At 29.9% G+C, this 20615-nt stretch overlaps 3 protein-coding genes across 4 annotated transcripts; all 3 read left to right on the plus strand.

Annotated features, from left to right (window-relative positions):
* Positions 1-3870: 3870 nt before the first annotated feature.
* LOC114189694 (protein BCCIP homolog) lies at positions 3871-8059 on the plus strand. Its single transcript, XM_028078375.1, has 8 exons — positions 3871-4237; positions 4343-4405; positions 4605-4829; positions 4927-5139; positions 5244-5309; positions 5427-5522; positions 5600-5656; positions 7711-8059. Exons 1-8 carry the CDS (start codon positions 4010-4012, stop codon positions 7807-7809), a joined length of 1047 nt encoding a protein of 348 aa, XP_027934176.1. The 5' UTR covers positions 3871-4009; the 3' UTR covers positions 7810-8059.
* A 2634-nt stretch (positions 8060-10693) lies between these two features.
* LOC114163953 (protein SENSITIVITY TO RED LIGHT REDUCED 1) lies at positions 10694-13998 on the plus strand. Of its 2 annotated transcripts, none has more exons than XM_028048357.1 (2): positions 10694-10848; positions 12860-13998. In XM_028048357.1, the coding sequence occupies exon 2, from the start codon at positions 12988-12990 to the stop codon at positions 13819-13821; it is 834 nt and encodes a 277-aa protein (XP_027904158.1). In that variant the 5' UTR covers positions 10694-10848; positions 12860-12987; the 3' UTR covers positions 13822-13998. The 2 variants fall into 2 exon arrangements, with proteins under 2 accessions (XP_027904158.1, XP_027904166.1); XM_028048365.1 differs by having other exon boundaries at positions 12926-13998.
* Positions 13999-16704: 2706 nt separating this feature from the next.
* On the plus strand, positions 16705-18415 carry LOC114189454 (uncharacterized protein At5g39865-like). Its single transcript, XM_028078044.1, has 2 exons — positions 16705-17009; positions 17328-18415. The coding sequence occupies exon 2, from the start codon at positions 17357-17359 to the stop codon at positions 18107-18109; it is 753 nt and encodes a 250-aa protein (XP_027933845.1). The 5' UTR covers positions 16705-17009; positions 17328-17356; the 3' UTR covers positions 18110-18415.
* The last annotated feature ends 2200 nt before the right edge of the window (positions 18416-20615 follow it).

Genomic DNA, 20615 nt, shown 5'->3' on the forward strand with positions numbered 1-20615 from the left:
TACTTTCAACATCTGTGATAATCAAAGAAGAACTGTTAAATATTTTATTATAATATAAATGTACTTAACTCAAACATATCACCACAACTATATCATTTACAAACAAAAACACATGATCACAAGGATGATATTAAATAACTCATTTTAATTTCATGTCATAAACAATAATTTTAAATTCATAAATTTGATAAAGATTATATTTATTATCAGTCATTTTTTTTCATATAAATATCAAGCTAATTTTTTTTTTTTTTTTGCAAATGCAAAGTTTAGTTCAAGTGTTTTCCATAACACAATGGTAGTTTTAGTATGACAAATTATTTTATAATTATTTTCATATAAAACACTTAAAAAATATATTCGTGATTTAGAATATCTGTATTAGTTGTAAGAGTATAAGATATTAAAGAATATATTAATATAATAGAAAAAAATATTAGCTTTATACATCACAACAAGATTATGGAGTGAGCCAAGATTTTATTAATCCATAAATTCATTTATTATTACCAATAGAAATAGAAACAATTATATACTTAAATTTTTAGGCTTATTTGAGATTGATTTAACATAACTATAACAAACACATTAGTTCATAAGATGTCTTTTCAATCTTCTCTTTTATATTATCTTTAATGATAGAAAAGAACAAAGATGAGGAAAGTAAAATAAAAATAACCAATTTTTTCTCTCTAAGAATGTTAGAAAATGATTACTCAAATAATACTAATAATAATAAAAAAAATTAAATAATGTAATAATAATAATTATTAGAGCAATAATAATACTAAGACATATATATAAATTAACAAATATTAATCAGAGACCCAATATTTTTTATAACAATAATAAATAATAGATAAAAAATAAATGAGGTAAGGAGTAGAGATAATCTAGGTCAGGGGCGGATGTTTATTGGGGCAGGGAGGGGCCATGGCCCCCCCTTCAAATTTTGAATTTTTTTTAATTATATATATATATATATATATAACATTAAAATTTTATTGAATTTTTTAAATCATAGGTAATATATTTTAGGAATTGATGAAAATTAAATGGTGTATTTAATGTTAATAGATAATAGAGAATAAAAATATTTAGATTTAATTTCTCGTTTGGTTTCTATTTTTGTCAAAAAATTGACATTAGAATTATATTAATCACATCAAGAAAGCAAATCATTCATATTAAGAGTTTCAATTTTAATGAAAGAATCATCTACCCGTTTCAAGAAATTTAAGTAAAAGACCAAATTGCATTAGTTTTTCAAAAATTTAGGACAAATTAAGACTAAAAAGATTGGAGGACCGACTTAACATTTTTAAACGGAAACATAAATCAAAAGTACTTAAACCAAATATTTATTAATATAATTTTTATTTTCCTTCTTGTTTTCTTTTTAGTTTTTCACAAATTGTAATAATCTCTCATCTCATATATTTTCTTTTTGTATTTTAAGAAAAAAAGTTAGACACAAAATTATTTTTGCTTTCATTTCTCATTTATCCTCTTCCTTTCTTGTCTCTTGTCTCACTTGATAATGAAAACATTATTTTTTATCTCATTAGCTTTTTGTTTATTCATTTTTTATGAATATAGAAAAAAAAAATGTATCATGTATTTTTTCATAATTGATTTTTAATTGTGACTTAACTATAATATATTTTTCTTTTAATAATTATGTGCCTCAATTTTTTATTAAATTATGATAAATTGTTTTTCAATATTATGTACAAAAAATATATATTGATAAAGAATAAAAGAATAAAGGAAACTATTGATGAAAACAAGATTTGAAACATTATAATCAAATTGTTTAGTAGAGAAGCAATTTTTTAAAGCATTATACTAATGACGAAATATAATGATCTCAAAATTATATTATTTTGGCCCCTTCAACCTTTTTAGTCAAGATCCGCCACTGGTCTAGGTTGAAACACGCATAACGCTATCCTTAGAGAGAAAATGCCCCTATTGCACAGGGCAAAACAAAATCATATGCATCTTTCTCCCATGATACAACAACCTGTCAGATCGATCAAGTGCAGTGAAAGATCTCCAAACCTTATGAACACCACTGTTTTAAGAGATAGTATAGAGAATAAAAGAAAAACACTTTTGAGAAAACTCTAGTGTTTGTTGTCATTATTGTTGTATTTTTCCCTCATGCACTATGTGATATTTATAAGTAGAAAAGGAAGATACAATAATAACTTGGAATAAAAAATATAGTCGTTAATCCTAAATAACATTAATCCATAAAATTAAAAATTCATGAAAACTTCAATAATAGTAAAATTTTTATTTTTATTATTTATTTTTTAAATTATAATAAAATATTTCCAACATTATCGATCGTATGTTATCTTTTAAGATAATTTTTTTATGACTTTAGTAGATGAGGTGCAAGTGGCTACGAGACTAGGCAATAGAAGTGTGGATCACTAAAAGAAATCTTAAAGAATAGTTTTGTGGATAAATGAATATATTGTGTAGTGTAATCATAGTTCTTATTTTGATTTTGAACTACTTTTAAGAACTTTACTAAAATGAGTGTAATTACATATTAGGTATATTTATGCATATCTCATTTGTTTGGTTAGTTTTGCTCAATATCAATAAGTATGCAACTTATAAATAAAATTTTGGCCTAGGGAGCTTTGACTCCCTCAATTTTTTTTCATTTATATATATATATATATATATATATATATATATATATATATATAAATTAAAATATTTTTTTCAAGTATGGTATTCAGGCTTTTCAAATTTTTATTGCAAAAATGTAATACACACCTTCATAAGATCACAAGATGAAGACCCTTGACACAGAACTTGATGTATAAAGGTAGATAACATCAAGACGTGGTACATAATAAAGTAAAAGAAAACACAATACATGTTCTATTTGAAGAGTTTGAAGACCCAAATAACTTTTAACTTTGATGCATTTTACACACATTCAACACTCTATGCTATATTAAAACATCCAACAATTGTAATTCATCTCAAAGAGATCCTATATTTATATACTTTTTATCTAAAGATAATATTTTATAAATTATGTGTTTAATGTTGAATTTTTTTTATACCCTTTTATTTTATAGATTTTTTAAGCTTTAAATTACATTATTTGAAAATAAGTTTTTAAAATATAAATTTTGATAAATAAATAAATTTAAATATAATTAAAATTAAATTCCGTATTAAAATGTCAATGTAAATAAAATTGGTAAACTGGATAATGAATCCCAATTTTGTCATTATCAACTCAACTTGAAAATTAAGTGTTTATAAATTTTATAAGTATATTTTAAATTTTAAATTTTATTTTTGATATAATATTTTTTAAATTAAAATTCAATAGTAAAATATATACAGTTATAGAGTTAATTATAAAACTAATTGTCCAAATTACACGTGTGATTTTTTTTTTGTTAAAAGATTTAATATTTTTATTTTGTTGATTTTTTTTAAAGTAGATCTAATATAAATTCACAACTCAAATAACCTTCAATAGGGACATTCTATATCCAACTAATTTGATAAATTAATCAATTAAATATTAAATATTAAATTCAAATCATACTTGATTGATTGGATTGCATTCGAATCTAACTCTTACTCAGAAATATTTTAGGTAGAAGAAAGAAAAAGAATTTGAAGGAAATTAACTGGTAATCCAAACAATCAATATCAACCAGTCTGATAAATTATAGAAACTAAAATATTAAAATAAAATTAAACTAAATTAGAAACTATTAAGAAAATAATTTGAAGGAAATTGAAGAGAATGCAAGAGAAAAGAGAAAAAAAGATATAGAGAAAAAAAAAAAGTGGAAGAAGCAGAAGCTCTAGGGTTAGTTATATAGCACGAAACAGACAAGAGGCGAACGAAGTAAGTTCGGTGTGGAGAAGCAAAACAGAACACAGTTTAGTTTTCTTACAAAAATTTGAGCGGAAACTGAATTGTTCTACTTTTCCACTGAAGAACACGCCATAGTTCATGATGCGTTATAAGGTTCTGAAATCGAACACAGAAACCCTTCCAAGGCCAAAACGCCGACGTCAACGACCAAAATCATGGCCTATTACATTCTCCCCTTTCGCTCGCTCTCTCGTTCTCGCTCGCATGCATTCTCTGCACGCGCCTAAGCGTCGCTCTCAAAACCCTAACCCCACTCTCCCTGCTAAGGAGCCCCAACCGGCACAGTCTTCTCACCATCATTTAAATGTAAGACTTCTTATCCCAGTTCTCATGTGTTTCTTATAGATATAATGTTTCTAATTCAACATTGAACTGGTAAGATTAATCGGAATAATGCGCGTGTTGTTTTAGGGAGTTGTGCGAGAAGATTTTTCCAAACCCGAACATTCCGAGTCTTCCGACGAGGATTCTGATGTAAGACCTCTTACCTAATCCTAATCTTTATTTTTATTTTTTAATTAACAAACTGTTTCTAATTCAACATTGGATTACTGAGCTCAAGTTTTGAAGTAGCGGACACTCCAAACAATTTGACTTTGTGGCTGAAAAAATGGTCACGGAGCAGTTTTTTAAACCTGAACTGAGTTTAATTGAAATAGTTGTGTTGTTATAGGGAGTTGTCCAAGCAGATTTTTCATTTTTCGATCCAAAACCTGATGATTTTCATGGAGTGAAGACCTTATTGCAAAACTATCTTGACAATGAAGAATGGGATTTGAGTGCCTTTGTAGAGTTGATTTTGGAGCAGAGCACTGTGGGGACTGTTGTTAAGATAGAGGATGATGAGGATGAAGGAATCTTTGCTCTTGTTACTGCTCTTAATCTGTATAGATACCGGGTAACTGGCCTACTCTTATGCATCAAACTTGCTATGCTTTGGGACTGGTTTAGCAAACAACATCAACTTTCTAAGTGGTTGTAAATACTTTTGCCAGGAGCATAGATGCATGGTGACACTCAAGGATTTTCTACTCCATAAAGCTCACCAAGAGAAGGATGTAGCTGACAAGTTGAGATTGCTTTTGGTGGAGCAAGAACGCGATGTAGCTATCCTGGTATCTCAGCGCATGGTGAACCTTCCTCCCCAGCTTTTACCTCCACTTTATGATGCCCTTTTTGATGAAGTGTTGTGGGCCACAGAAGATGAGGTTAGATGTCAGTAATATCACATTGGTGAGGTGTTACTGCGTGTTTCTGTTTAGCGATGGTTTTCCTACTTAGAACTTAAATTGTCGTGTTTTGTATTTAACAGCCAACTGAGGAGCTCCGAAATTCCTTCAAGTTTAAGCATTATATAATACTTAGCAAAGTTTACGTGGTATGTATGATGCTGTAGAATCACCCTTTCTGTGTGTGGCTTATGTTAAGATGTTTTCTTATGTTCCAATTTCATTGTTCCCCAACATTTTACTTATCTTTGGGTGTCAAAATATAGCTCAAGAACGCAGAACAGAAAACAAAACGGGACAATGACAATGACAATGAGGAGGGAATAATATATTTAAAGCTTGAGGATGAAATATTTCATAAGGTATTGATATTTTTTGGCATCATTTTGAGTTATTTTGTTTCTGATTTATTACTGATTATTTTCCTGATAATATCCAGTTAAGCTCATGGTCCTTCTACTTTCCATGGCAAAGTCAGCAGCCTGCACCTCATGAGGCAAGTTTTATGTTTTTCAATCTTAATTATCATTTTTATGTTCATAATTCTCATTAACATGCTAAAAGTTACTTATTTTTTGTTAACTTTTTAATGTGACCTAGAATACATCTATACTTTATTTGCCAAGGTGGTCTTTCTGTGTGGTTGTGATGTTTACATAAATGAAGTAACATGCACAGTACTGATTAGTTAAACTAAGTTAGTTTTGTGTTATTGAGTTAGTATAAGTTAGCCTAAGCGAAGTGAAATTTGAGCCTAATTCAGCTTCACAATTTGAGCCGAGGACTGGACATCTCAAGTGTGAGACGGGGGGAACCCAATAATAGGTGACATTATAGATCCAATAAACTTGACAAGAGGATAGACTTTGAATGACTTCAATTGACAAGAGGATAGACTCAAATTGTGTTATTGAGTTAGTATAAGTTAGCCTAAGCAAAGTGGAATTTGAGCCTAATTCAGCCTCACAATTTGAGCCGAGGACTGGGCATCTCAAGTGTGAGATGGGGGGAACCCAATAATTGGTGACATTATAGATCCAATAAACTTGACAAGAGGATAGACTTTGAATGACTTCAATACCTACGAGGAAGTGGGATTTAGACCTAACTTAACCTCACAAAGTTGGCTTAGTAAGGATAAATTTACACTCACTTATATATTATAATTTGGTTATATCTTTAGTCGATGTGAGATACCTTTCTCTCTCTCTCTCTCTCTCTCTATATATATATATATATATATATATATATATATATGTGTGTGTGTGTGTGTGTGTGTGTGTGTGTGTGTGTGTGTGTGTGTGGAAAATGCTAACAAGTGCCATGACTTGCAGTGCATCTTCAGTATGATTTTCTGTTAGAGTTTTCTATTTATTAATTTCTTAATCAGTACCCCAAGGGTATGGGTTATACCACTTATTAGCAAGACCCACCTATACCTGGGAAAGTTCCAATTGGTGTGAGGCCTTATAGATATCCTCACACCCACAATTGAAAAATTGAGAATCCAGTGAAGGAGATGGTAAATTTGGGGATTATATGGTAGTACATTGATTGGGTTTATGCCATTCCTGTAATTCCAGTGAGGAAAGAGGACTCCGTATGACAAATGTGTATTGATTATTGTACTCTTGATAGGGGATTATGTGGTGGGCGAATTGCTTGATAAGTTGCACAGGGCTAGCTTCTTTTCCAAGCTTATTTCGATGAGTTGCAAATGGTGTCTGTGAATAAAATTTCCAAATATTGCGAATGAAAAAACTTGCAAGGAATTGTAATGGATAACAACGATAAAATAAAAGAAAAATGGGAAGGAGTCAAAAAGTGATAACTAAGGATGAGGATCTAAGTAAATCGAATTCCTTTTTCAAAGGGCTATAGGCCAACTCAAATTTTCATGATTGGGATTCGTTGTACGGATGAATGATGGAGCAGATCAGAAATCACTTGGCTCTTCATGTTATTCAAAATCAATCTTTTGTGACTTTCATTGATATGTAATGAAAGGAGGCGGAGATGGTTATGCTAATTTTTCAGTTGGAGTGATATGCTTAGTTTTTTTATCGGATGACTCGTTGTGTCTAAAAGTTTGTTTCATGTCTGTTTTTCTTTGGCTATGAAGATCGTAGTTCTTACAAAAGATTGGATGTTAAGAAAAAGACTACTGTTATAAGTTATCATCTAAGGTGTAGTTACCTTGGTTTAACAGCCAAAGCAATCATGTCAAATTGAAATTTATTTTCAATAACATTGGATATGATTGATTGCCTCATTTCTCTTCGCTGCTACATTATTAGCACGGGAAGTCGGCTATAAAACTCTACATTTTAATTTGCTCACTTATAATTTTGAATAAGGCTTTACATTACATTTATTAAGGATTAGATGGGACTATATTTAAAACTATTAACGTGGAAGGCTCATTTTAAGGTGTGAATGCAAAAATTCTGAATTTTTGTGAGTGTCTTGCTAAAATTTGAAATGGTCGAAGTGGATAGCAGTTTCTCTTATCAACTATTCTGAACAAAAAATTCTTTCTGCTTGCTACAGCTTAAGAATTACAAGTCCACGGGATTAATCATGGCTGTTGAAGCAGACAAAATTCCGAAATTTCGTCAAGAATTAGCTGCTGTAATAAATGAAACCTGAAGGCATCCAGAAGCTTCCTGAAGAATTAACTTTCCTGAACATGCATTTCAACTTATATATGGCAAGGGTTTGAGCTGCCAAATTTTGAAAGCTGCTTTTTATTAATTACCCTTTTGTTCTGGAATGATTGTCGTCTAGATACTGAAGACAACTAACTTCCCCCAGCTGTTATGCCAAGCGAACCAGCAAAATAGTGTGTTCTACATTGCAATGACTATGAATACCATTCTTCATTCAAAATTAGTACTAAGCTGACTGAGTATTGCTGAAAAATCAAATTTAATCGTTTGAAGAGAAAAAAATTGGTTGAAAGCAACTTAAACTCTCGGATACTATTCACATAAGCTCACACGCACACGATTTTGTTTACGTCTTAGTCAACATGAAACTGATTTCTAGTTGTGGTAAAACAGTACAACATGAATGCCATAATAAGTTAAACTTTAACTCTGAAATACTAATAAATTTCAGGATTAAGTATCTTGTTAATTTTTAAACTTTGATAAAAAATTGGAATTTGATTATATTTTAAATTTTGATATATATTTTTGTTTCTAAATTTTTTAAATAAATGAATATAATATTTATAATTTAATGATGTTAGAATTTGTTTTGACATGTCAACTAGATTTCGAATATTACATCAAAGTTGAAGAATAAAATCATAATTAACCCTAAATTTTATACATATGGTATAAAATTTAGTTATTCTAACATCGACCAAATACTAATAAAGAATCATCTATTAGAAGTATAATATACACTTAAAATGAAATTAATTATTAAAGATTATCTACGGGTAATTCAATTTTCATTCTTAACCAGGGATGATAAAATATTCATGCCACTACGGGTAATATCTATTTGTTAATTATTTTTTCAAACAAAATTTGTTTTATTACTTACCAAATATATTGAAAAAATACTTGCAAGGTTTTCTTTTATACATGCAACTATCTATCCAGGAATATGTATTTTTTACTTTAAATAAAATTATTTAAAATAAATTAAAATTAAAATTATTATTATTATAGTTAGACACACATCTTAAATTAATTTATTACGGGATCGTATTTCAATTACTTGTCATTTTTATTTGTTTTGTTGTTAATGCATATCTTTATATATAATTATAGATTATTATAGTTGACATTAGCCTTAATGTTAGCATTAATATTAATATTTATAGCATAAATATTATTATTATTGGTATCATTATTATTTGTATTGTTATTATTACTATTCGTAATGATGTTATTATTATAAATGTGTTTTTTTTTAATTATAGAAAACGTTGTTATACTAAATACTTTTGCTAAATAGAGTTTTAATCTTTTAACATTTTTATAATTTATAATTTATATTAATATTATTATTAGTATTTTAATGGTTAAATAAATATAATAACAATTATATTATTATTCTAAAAAAATTTAAAATAAAAGAAAAGCAAAAAAATGTTCGCACGGATCATAGACTATTATCATTATTTCGAAAAATTAATTAACTGTATTATATTGTAATATCAATTCTATTTATTATATTTAAAACCGAAATAATTATTGCACCACTTACATTTACTATTTCATTATTTTAATAACAACATTTACAATAATATAATTTAATTTCTATAATATTTCATTATATAATACTTTTACTATTTTATTATTTTAATGTATAAAATAAAACAAATACGTCTCGTGCATACACATGAGTCAGAATACTAATTTAAATAGAAAAAGGAAAAACATCACTTGAAATGTAACAAATTCACAATAAAAAATCTGTAGAATAATTATTTCTTTGAATCAACCTTAAACACTTATTTTTCAAACAAAATAGAATGTATAATACTCTTAAAATATCTCATAAAAAAATAAAACTCTCTCAAAAAAATATAAAATGATGTCAATAATAGATAATTTTCTTTTCAAAATAATAAATACTAATCGATTATTTTGTTTATCAAGTAAACAAAAAATATTTTATAAACAATATAATAATAATAATAATAATAATTATTATTATTATTCATAATCTAATATTTATGAAGTGTAGTTTTATATTACAATTATAATTAACTATTATCTAAAATTATCGATTATTTACGAAACATGTGAAAATATTTTTAACAAACACATCAATTATTTTTATGATAATCTATTTTAGAAAAGTGGAAGCAAATTGAATGTTAGTGTCACCATGCAAGGATTTGGGACCCTTCCATTCTCTTTTATACTTTTTTTTTTCATTTCTATTAAAGTTCATTTTTAGTGTTCCCCTTTTTCTGTTTTTGTAAAGCAATTAATACTAGATCATTTATAAGTGACCAAAATTTTGATTTATAGTTTCTTGAAGTTTGGTGTGATTCAAACTTTCTTTTTTCCTATTGGTTGAGGAACAAATAAGTATGATGTAAGGGAAACTATTTGAACTATAAAAATGTGTCAATTTAGTCCTAATTTTTGAAATTTTTTTTTAATAAGATCGTTTTCAGACAAAAAATACTACGGTCGTTAACTTAATTAATGACTTTTATCACTAAATTTTAATATAAATATCAATACTTAATTTTATTAAATCATTTCAAATATCAATATCGTTAACGGTGTTAATAATTTTTTGCTGAAAAAAGACCTAATTGAGATATTTTTTCAAAAACTAGGAGGACTCAACTCACACCTTTTACACGCGGATCATTAAACCTAATATTTATTATTTTGAACTCCAATTTCAAACTCTAACTTCATGTTTTAAAATGTAATTGACTTAATTTAATAAAATTTATGTTAAATTATTGTTATAATCAATGTATTATTTACTTTATCTGATTTAAATATTTAAACATTGACAAATAAAAGAATATTGATACTGAGAAGAACCTAATTGAAAAGGTTGATCTCGTCCATAATAAACCCAGTCCTACAGCCAGTTTTCTCTCATTTCTCGGCTGCGGCGACGGTAGCAGCGGCTGTTCCTTCCACTTTCTCTACCTGGGGCTCCGCCACCGAAAACCGCGCTGCCACGTCAGCACCGGAGGTTTGTCCTTCACTGTATTAGAATACAATTGAACATCAATTTGAAAGTCACAGATTTATATTGTAGGATTTTTATTCGATTAGGATTTTTCCTGGATGCATTTTTGCTCTAAAAACAAACAAACTCAGTGTTGTTTTTAGTTTTTTTTTCCAATTTACAATTGAGCTCGGAAGTGTTCACGAGTTCAGTCGCGATTTTGGTAACCATGATTGAGATTCAGACTTCCCAAGAAGTTACGGTTGAGTAGGTAAGAGTTTTAAGAAGCTCACTTGCACAGTTAATTGGAAACTCTAGCTGATTCATCATCAAAAAAGGTTCTTCATATATGACCGTTTAATTTTTGTGTTCTTCTTCAATTCGGGAATTTGAGGTACTTGATCACATTCATGTTTTCAAAGTTATTATATGTGTAACCAATATAACCCTTCTCCATGGGCCTGTTTTGAGGATGGTTGAGTTTGGTTGTTAACTTTCAAACTTACAAAAACGTTTGTTGTAATTTTGAGTATTACAAAAGGCACGATATTCCAACATTGCCTAGTTTACTCTCTTTTAAAGGTTTATATACCAATACTCTCCTTATATATTCAAAGTGGATAACATGGGTTAGTTTAAATTCCTGCCTTTTTCCTTGCGTGTGCGCTCGTCCATCACTCTGAAGAGCTCCACTTCTGTTGCTTCCAATAGAGAAGTCATCTTCCTGAAGATTACTGCAGTCTAGTGGTTTACTAAATCCAAAGTATGATAACTTGATGTGAGCATTTCTATCTAGCACCAAGTGTATGAATATAGTTATGTTTATGAATTGACTCCCCAACATACTATTTGGTCACATCGTCGGTCAGTATATCCTTCAGCATTAGCAAAGCCGTCATATGAGTCATATCACCTCCAGGTAGATACTCCATTATAAGATATAAATTCTGTTCATCTTGAAAGGAACAATAAAGCATTTCAATGCACTTGTTGTCAACTTCTGCCAGTAGATTCCTCTGAAATTTTACATGTTGAACCTAGCCTCTATGAAGCATATCAGATTTCTTAAGTTTCTTCATCATAGCATATGCGCATGTATTCAGTCTCCCGTTTCTCAAAGTACCTACCTTAGCAAATTGTTATGCTCTTCCTCATAGACTTCAGCATCTGCCAACTTTTTTCCTTGCATATTACACCATTCCTTTCTCTCTTGCAAGTTCTTAATTTGCTTCTTATAATTTTTTTCTGTGTACTGCTTTCCAGCTTCAACATACTATTTGGTCACATTCGAAGGTGGTTCTTAATTTGTTGGGGGGTTTGACCTTTCTTTTGCAATGACTGTAGTCTCCTTGTTTTCTGGAGACTGTGTTTTGTTTGTCTTTTGGCTTGAACTTATTAAACCAGCACCAATCCATTTTGGAAAGCTCTTGAGCCTGCTATGTTATGCACATTTACATAGAATCACCTTTTGGAACAAAGAAAATCAAGAAGCCCGTGTTCATCATATGAATCCAAGGCACATTAACTCTTATGAAATTGATAGAAGTTTGGAGGTTGTGGCATGCGGGAGTGAAAGAAGTGTCAGATGGAGAGAAAGAGTTGAAGATAATACAAAGGAATTAGAATAAATTTGAGAGAGTATTTTTCCCTCTCTGAGGATTCCATATTTATAATCATTTTGGATACATCAGATACAATGTATGAGAGAAGAGAAGAGAATTCAAAGAGATACACCTAGGAACTAGGATTAGCACAAAGCACGAAAACTCCTATTTAAGACTATTTATCCTATTTAAGACTACGTTGATTGTATATTGATCCTACCAAGTCTGTATATTGATTTTGGGTTCTCATGACCACCATTTCTTGGGTATGTTTCATTGATGAGCATTCTGGGGTTATCATCAACGTTCATTTGAAAAGATGGTTAAGCAAAGATGCACATTTACATTATGTTTTTGCGTACTTTAGTAGTTTGCATTCGCAAATTTTATCATCTTCTTGAATGAGACTATTTACAAATAACATGGATCAGGCTGCTGTTGAATTTGCACGAGTAAGCATGGAAAGCCAGTACTAAACACCATGTAATTTTACCCAGAATTTGACATTGCATTCTGAGGTTGAAGCAGTGCATCAGAGACTAAGAGAATTAGAGTCTCAATGGCAGCTTCGGAGAAAACTCTAACAATTGACAACTGCACAACAAGTGAAGGTTGGACAGTTGTTTTACCCCGTCGCAGCAGACAAAGAAGAAAAGCTACCCAATCTGGAGTTTTGGAGGAAAAACAAGAGCCATGGACTCCAACAGATTCTCTGACTGATCCAAGCAAAAAAGCAACGTTGGTGCAGAAAATGGAAAGATGTATGAATAAGATTGATAAATCTGAATTCTATCATACTTTCAGGGATCAAATTCAAACATCAATTGCTGATTACTTCAGTAAGGTTTTGGCCTCAGAGATAAAGATGCAAATGGTCATTTATGGTATAGGCAGCATTGAACTGTATGAGCCCCCTCGATTGCAGCTTAGCCTTGCAATATTGTTGAAAAGAGATTTCAGTTGGATTGGAAACGTAGAGGTATTTGATCCTATTCTTTCTGCAACCGAGTCTCAGGTTTTGGAAACTCTTGGTTGTTCTGTCATGTCCATAAACGAGCATGGGAGACGGGAGGCACTGAAGCCAACAATGTTCTTCATGCCTCATTGTGAGGCAGAGTTATATAACAACCTGTTGCAAGCAAATTGGAAACTGAATCTCTTGAAAAACATGGTATTATTTGGCAACAGCTTTGAAACATATGAGCAGCATGTGTCGTTGTGTAAGAACTCACCTATTCTTAATTCGGTGGGGCATATTTTGGCTGCTCGAGGATTTACAAATGAATTTAGAATCCAAACAGTTTCAGATGATTATTATAATGCATTCCATGATTCTAGTTGGCATATTTTCAGTCCTCTCCTTGAGTCAGAGTTGCAATTTATCAATTCTTAACGGAGGGTTTCTTATAAAACATCAATATTTGACTGTGCGTCAAGCATACTATTGATCCAGTGTAAGAACTGTTATCCTCTTATGGTTATCTCTTGTATCGAAATATGCTGAGGAATCGTTTCTTTTCATATTTGGCCATTTGTTTCTTGGGGTATCTTAGAGAAGCATAAATTCATGGAAAGTTGTTGGTAAATGCTTTTATATTTTTAATTTAAAATTTAAAGCAAAAATATATTGTTAAAATTTAGTAACAATATCTTATATAATAAAATGTTATTTCCCTTTGACAGAAACAACCCACCTTCTTTGTCCATTAACATCCCTACATACACACTCGTAGCCCAGACCATTTCTCCTAATTATACAATCTCATTACCTCTTGATGGATCTTCCATCCTTATCGACGTAAATCCACATTTTCCTCAAATCCTTTATTGCCTTTATATCTAAATCCTAAATTCCCAATCACCAACACCAATATGGAATCATCCTCCTCCTCTTCAATTCTTTCATCTTCTTTGCGCAACATGTCTTAACCTATCATTCCATCTCCACCTTGTTTTAACTCAACCTAGCCTTACAAGTGCTATTTCCTTACTTTCAGTTATGTGTATCTTTAACTGCTTTATATGATTCAGTCTTTTGTCACTTATGATTGAATTGTCCCTTTCTATCACAATTACCCTTTTATCATTTGAATTTAATTCAAACCGTTTCCAAGAAATTGTTAAACATCGTCAGATAAGCCATGAGTCGTAAAGTAGTGAATTTGACGATGAACACAATGTTATCGATATCAGATAAAGAAAAATATTGGCAATCTAAAATGTCTTTATAAATACAAATGAATCTACAAAGTTAAGCTATTAAAATACAACAATGTTAAGGGTTACAAAGTTCACCTTGTAGTAAAGGTGTTCTCCAAATTGAAGATGTGGATTATTTCGAAACCTTCTCCCCTAGGATAAAAATGGCCACAGTTCGATGTGTCCTTACCTTGACTTCATCTAAGAGGAAAAATTAAAAAGTAACTCAATTGAAAAATATAAAGTGATAAAACACCCAATTTACTAGAGACTCAATTAAACATATTCAAAATTTATCATACCTTAAAACTTAATTAAGTCAACATATAATAATGTCTAAAATTGTATATATAAAGAAACCAACTTAGCAATTCGATTTAGATTTTCTCATAACTTTTCAATCACAATCAAACAAAACAAGATTAACATAAAAAATACACTGTTAACTTCATAATTATTCAGGAATGAGTTTGAGAAAAGTTATTCAAAAAATTAAATATTTATTTTCAATTAATAATTTATACAATATAAAGAAAATAATATTTGTGCTTCTTCCAATTAAAATATTTTCTATCAATAAAAAAATATTCTTCTTTTTCATTTTTTTACATAAAGTAAAAATTTAAACTTTTGTGGTCAATGCTGGTTACCTACCACTTTATTATATATATAAAATGTGATAAGTTTTGAATATATATATATATATATATATATATATATATATATATATATATATATATATATATATATATATATAAAACAAAGTAATAATAACTTGGATTTTAAAAATTATGATCAAAAGTTTAAGTTTTTGTTATACGTAAAAAGATGAAAAAAAATATTTTTTATTGATAGAAATTTTTTATAAGAGGAAGTATAAATATTTATTTATTTATAATATAAAAAATATTAATTGAAAATAAATATTTAACTTTTTGAATAACTTTTCTTATACTTATTCATTCATGAGTAATTATGAAGCTAACCGTGCATTTCTTATGTTAATCCATCTACTTTTGTTTGATTGTGATAGAAAAGTTATGAGAAAATCTAAACCGAATTAGAAAATTGGTTTCTCAAGTGAAAGGATATAAAGTTTTGACATGTTTTCCAATTTGGGTAAAAGAAATCTGTTAAAAAAAATATTAAATTATGAAACTACAAAATAAAAATTAGAAAGTAATATGTGACACCTAAATGGAAAAATTAAAGAAAAATTCAATTGAGAAGTATAAATATCTCGATTATTTGATAGACTATACAAATTTGTTAAGGATTTAACTCGACATATCCAATTTTATCATGTCTTAAAACTTAACTGAGTCAACTTTTAATAATGTATAAAATAGTATATGCAAGCATTTAATTATTTATTATCATTTAAAGTTATATTTTGAGTAAGATATGTATTAACTTAAAATAGTTAAAAAGTAATACAGTTTAAGTTAATCTGTAAGCATATGAAGTAGATAATCAGGATTTTAAAAATTATGGCAAAAGAATTTAAGTTTTTACTATATGTAAAAAGGATGGAAAAGAAGAATATATTTTTATTAGAGGAAACACAAATATTTATTTATTTATACTATAAAAGTATTAAATGAAAATAAATATTTAATCTTTTGAATAGTTTTTTTCAAACTCATTGATGAGTAATTATGAAATTAATCGTTTGATTGCCATAGAAAAGTTGTGAAAAATAATTATAATTTATTTACAATAAGGTTTAGCCGTGTGAAGTGGGGCCTGACATTCGCAATCAACACACACATACGACAGAACATAGTTGGTATTATGTTGCCATGACACCAAAAAGAAGAAAATTATTCTTCATATTTTGTAAAAAAGAAAAACTATGAAGAAAAAAGAGATTACGTAAAATAAGACAATTGATGCATCAAAAAATTTAACCATAAAGTAAATGCATAATTTATTTCCTCTTTCGAATGAAGAAAAGATGAAACAGAACCTGCACCTTGTTTTCATTTATATTTTTTTTAATTAATTAATCTATTATTATTATTATTTATATTATTTGAAGGGTTCTATCTATAAATTGTTGCTGTTGTGGATAATTAACTCATTCAACCCTTACCTCACCTTTTTCTATCTCTCTCCAGCATTCTCCAAAACTAACACAAACAAAACCCAATTCTTGTTTCAACTCCAAACTGAAACACCACACAGACACAGATCCTCTGCTAAGAAAACCCCAAAACTCGAAACAAACACAAAACTTCAAACAACAAACACACAAAGAAAAAAAAACATAATCGCCTTTACGAAAGTAACAGAACTCACCGACAGGACTTTGTCTTTCCGTCATTCAGTGCCGCCGCGTCGGAGCATTCTCGCCGCCGCCGCCGCCGGACGTGAATTACAGTAAACCCTGAATTTCATCGCTTTCTTTCTTTCGTTTTCTTTTAAACCATCATCCCTGAAATTCGAGCTCGGTTGTGATTTGTGATTGAATATGAAAAATTCTCACAAGAAACCCTGAAATGTTCTAATTCGTGTTAAAATGAAACCGCGTTGAAATATCAGCTGCCGGAAACCTAATTTTGAGCAAATTTCGCTTCAGGAAATGGAAATGATTTTGAATTGAATCGAATCGATTTTTAATCAGATGATATCAATTATAGCCTTTCATAGTCAATTTCCGAAAACTCACGCTAAATTCTTTCGATTCTTTGCCTTCAGGAGCTCGGAGATTGTCGAATTTGGCGAAGATGTCGCGGTTTCCGTTCTTCAACCGGTCGAACACGATTCATTCGGAGCACTCGCAGAAACCTTACCTTCCTCAGAGCCAGCAGAGTCTGGACCGGTCCGGTTCGCTGAACCGGTTCTACGGATCCTCTGAGCCGGCGAAAACCTCAATCCGCGGGAAAATGGTGAAGAAGCTCTGCACCTTGTTCGAGTCCTCCTCGAAGAAGGCTCCAGAATCGGAGTCCCAATCGGAATCAAAAGCGCGTTGGGACTCGTGCACGACGACAACGACAACGACGACGCCGTTTCGGTTGTCCGGGACGGAGGAGCGGATCGTGGTGTATTTAACGAGCCTGCGCGGGGTTCGGCGAACGTTCGAGGACTGCAACGCGGTGCGCATGATCCTGAAGGGGTTTAGGGTTTGGGTGGACGAGAGGGACGTGTCGATGGACATAGCGTACAGGGAGGAGCTGCAGCGCGCGCTGGGCGAGCGCCATGTGTCGCTGCCACAGGTTTTCGTGCGAGGAAAGTACGTGGGTGGCGCTGAGGTGATCAAGCACTTGTTCGAGACTGGGGAACTGGCGAAGATCATTCTGGAAGGGTTCCCCCGTCTGAAACCCGGCTTCGTGTGTGAGCTTTGTGGGGATGCGAGGTTTGTGCCGTGCGAAAATTGCAGCGGGAGTCGGAAGGTGTTTGATGAGGACGAAGGGAGCTTGAAGAGGTGTTTGGAGTGCAACGAGAATGGACTCCTCAGGTGCCCTTATTGCTGTTCTTGATCATGGCTTTTTCAATTCCTCCTTGAACATGCTTTTGTTTTGTTCAAGATTTGGTCTTTTTCCTTCATTCAAAAATGGGAATGTGGATTGTGTATATTGGATGTCATTCCTTTGAAGGCTGTAAATATTTAGCGGTGTATAAAGATTTCCTAAATATTGGTGGTTCTAATGGAAGAAATCTTGGGATCTTTTAATATTATCCCTTCTTTTTTAGGCTAATCTTGGATCAATCTTCTCTGTGCCCTCTTACACACACGTGTGTGTTTGTGTTTATTGAACACTCTCACTGTTAAACATCGAATACTACTTGATTCGCCCAACACATTCTTCAGACCTGGTAATTTTTTATATGAATAGCGATTACATTTTTTTTGTCTCATTTGGTAAGAGGAAGAGTAATTAAACTCAGGGTATCATTATGGATGTTGGTTTGAAGGGTGTTTCATAGAATTTAATGAGATTGATTTCCTGGTAAAGAAATTGTAGTACTGAGACAAGAAATAGTGTGGTTGTGACATCAGTTCATAAATGCTGTTGCAAGAAATGTGAGTTAATATTTAGGGTGTCATCTTCCCTGGGCTTTGTGTATGGTGCTTGTATGGTGGTTTGTTCATGGCATTTTGATTGAATTACATCTTCTTTGATTAAAATCATCTGAAGTTATGAAAAGAAGTGCATTGATCAGTTCTTTTAATTTGTTTGATTGAATGTTAGTTTTCTTTTGAAGTTAAAGTTAATGGTCTTTAATGGTTGCTGGACTTAGACTACACATGTTTGGAAAATGCAGATATTCCTCTGATTGACACTGTATTAAAGTTTATATTCAAAAAAAGGCATGAAGAAAGTAGCATTGTTTTCCTAAAATGAGTTAACCTAAGTGTAAACGTATACTCTTGCAATGTACAAGCCTCATTAAAGAGTGGTAAGTTGTCATTATTTAGTGGACAATAATAATGAGAATAAAATTAAAGTTTTTTAGGGATATGTCATTCTATAATTTATCGGGACACAAATGTGCATGTTTCTTCTTGATGTTGAAATCACGATTTTATGTTTTCTTGTTGCCATTTTCTTTTTCATAATATACATATATAACTAAATTATTTTTAAATATATATTTTAAAAACACACTAAATTATGTATATATTGTTTTTAAAATATTTATATTTAAATATTAAATTGTTTAATAATGATTAATGATTATCACTTAATTAATTTCTAAGTATTGATAATTTAAATTAAAATATCATGGTATGTTTATATCTTTTAAACAACCTAATATAAATATTTTAATACTTTAAATTAGATTTTTATTATAATTGTAATAATGGGTCGGGTTGGATACAGATAGTCTATTCGCAAGCCGACCTATAACAGAAACATTCATCTATTACCTGTTCATTTACACGTCAGGTATCCGTTTAAAAAATACTTGCGAGTATTTTAAAACTTGCAATACTTGTGAGTATTCTAAAACTCACATGTATTCATGGATACCCACGAATTTTATAATTTTTTAAAATAAAATTTAAATAAAATTACAAAAAAAAATGTGAAATAAAATATAAATTTAATTTAATCTAATAAAATATAAATTAGATTTTAATTTTAATTAAATTTAACTTAAAAAAATTAAATTTTAATTTTAACTTTTTGCAGATAACAAATACCTGTGAGTATGAATAATATAATGTTGCACCTGACCCATTTTTAAACAAATATTAAAACATTTGCTATCTGCAAATAACAAATATCCTATTCGGCCCATTTATAAACATATGTTAAACATTCACTACCTGCAGAAGATAACAAATATATGTGAATATCAGTCATTTGTCGCAGATTTTATCCATAAATATCCACAAACATTAATATTTTTGCCACCCCTAGATATAATGTTCTAATAAAAATTATACAAATTAAAATATTAGTAACCATCTCCGATTATAAACTATCTTGAATTTGTAAATGCTAAATAATTGTTCTTTTATAAACTAAACTATTCTCTTACTTTTTTTTAATAACATTTATTTTATATATTTTATATTTAGAAGATTTGAAACGAAATATTTCTATCATGATTATACCATTTGCCTTTTCATGTGTTTAAAAAATTTAATTATTATTTTATATTTCAAAATTTTCAATTAATACTAATTAATTTCTTCTACACATACCCTTATATCCAATCTATTAAATATGTTTACTTTAAATTCTATAAGTTTTAGTTATATCAATTTTCTAATTTTTCACTTTATTTCTATTATTATGTTAAGCAATTAAGCTTTCAACAAAAGGTTAAATTTTATTATGAAAATAAATTTATTTCTATTTAACTATTATTTACAAAGCCCAAAACAACACTACTCTTGTGTCATTTATATGTTCTTCCCTTTCCCTTAATCTTTGATTTGTTTAAAATATGCACTATAATTAAACATTCATAAGTACAATCTTTTAATTATTTTATTACAGTCAAGAAAACATCACATATTTAATAATTTAT

The sequence above is a fragment of the Vigna unguiculata genome, chromosome 1 (assembly GCF_004118075.2).
Source record: "Vigna unguiculata cultivar IT97K-499-35 chromosome 1, ASM411807v1, whole genome shotgun sequence".
Lineage (NCBI taxonomy): Eukaryota > Viridiplantae > Streptophyta > Magnoliopsida > Fabales > Fabaceae > Vigna > Vigna unguiculata.

Bases quoted from the DNA above. Each gene is read 5' to 3' on its own strand.
- LOC114189694 (XM_028078375.1), top strand. From the start codon at position 4,010: ATGATGCGTTATAAGGTTCTGAAATCGAACACAGAAACCCTTCCAAGG. The intron at 5,140-5,243 runs GTTAGATGTCAG...TGTATTTAACAG, and splicing joins TGTGGGCCACAGAAGATGAG to CCAACTGAGGAGCTCCGAAA. The intron at 5,310-5,426 runs GTATGTATGATG...GTCAAAATATAG, and splicing joins TACTTAGCAAAGTTTACGTG to CTCAAGAACGCAGAACAGAA.
- LOC114163953 (XM_028048357.1), top strand. From the start codon at position 12,988: ATGGCAGCTTCGGAGAAAACTCTAACAATTGACAACTGCACAACAAGT.
- LOC114189454 (XM_028078044.1), top strand. From the start codon at position 17,357: ATGTCGCGGTTTCCGTTCTTCAACCGGTCGAACACGATTCATTCGGAG.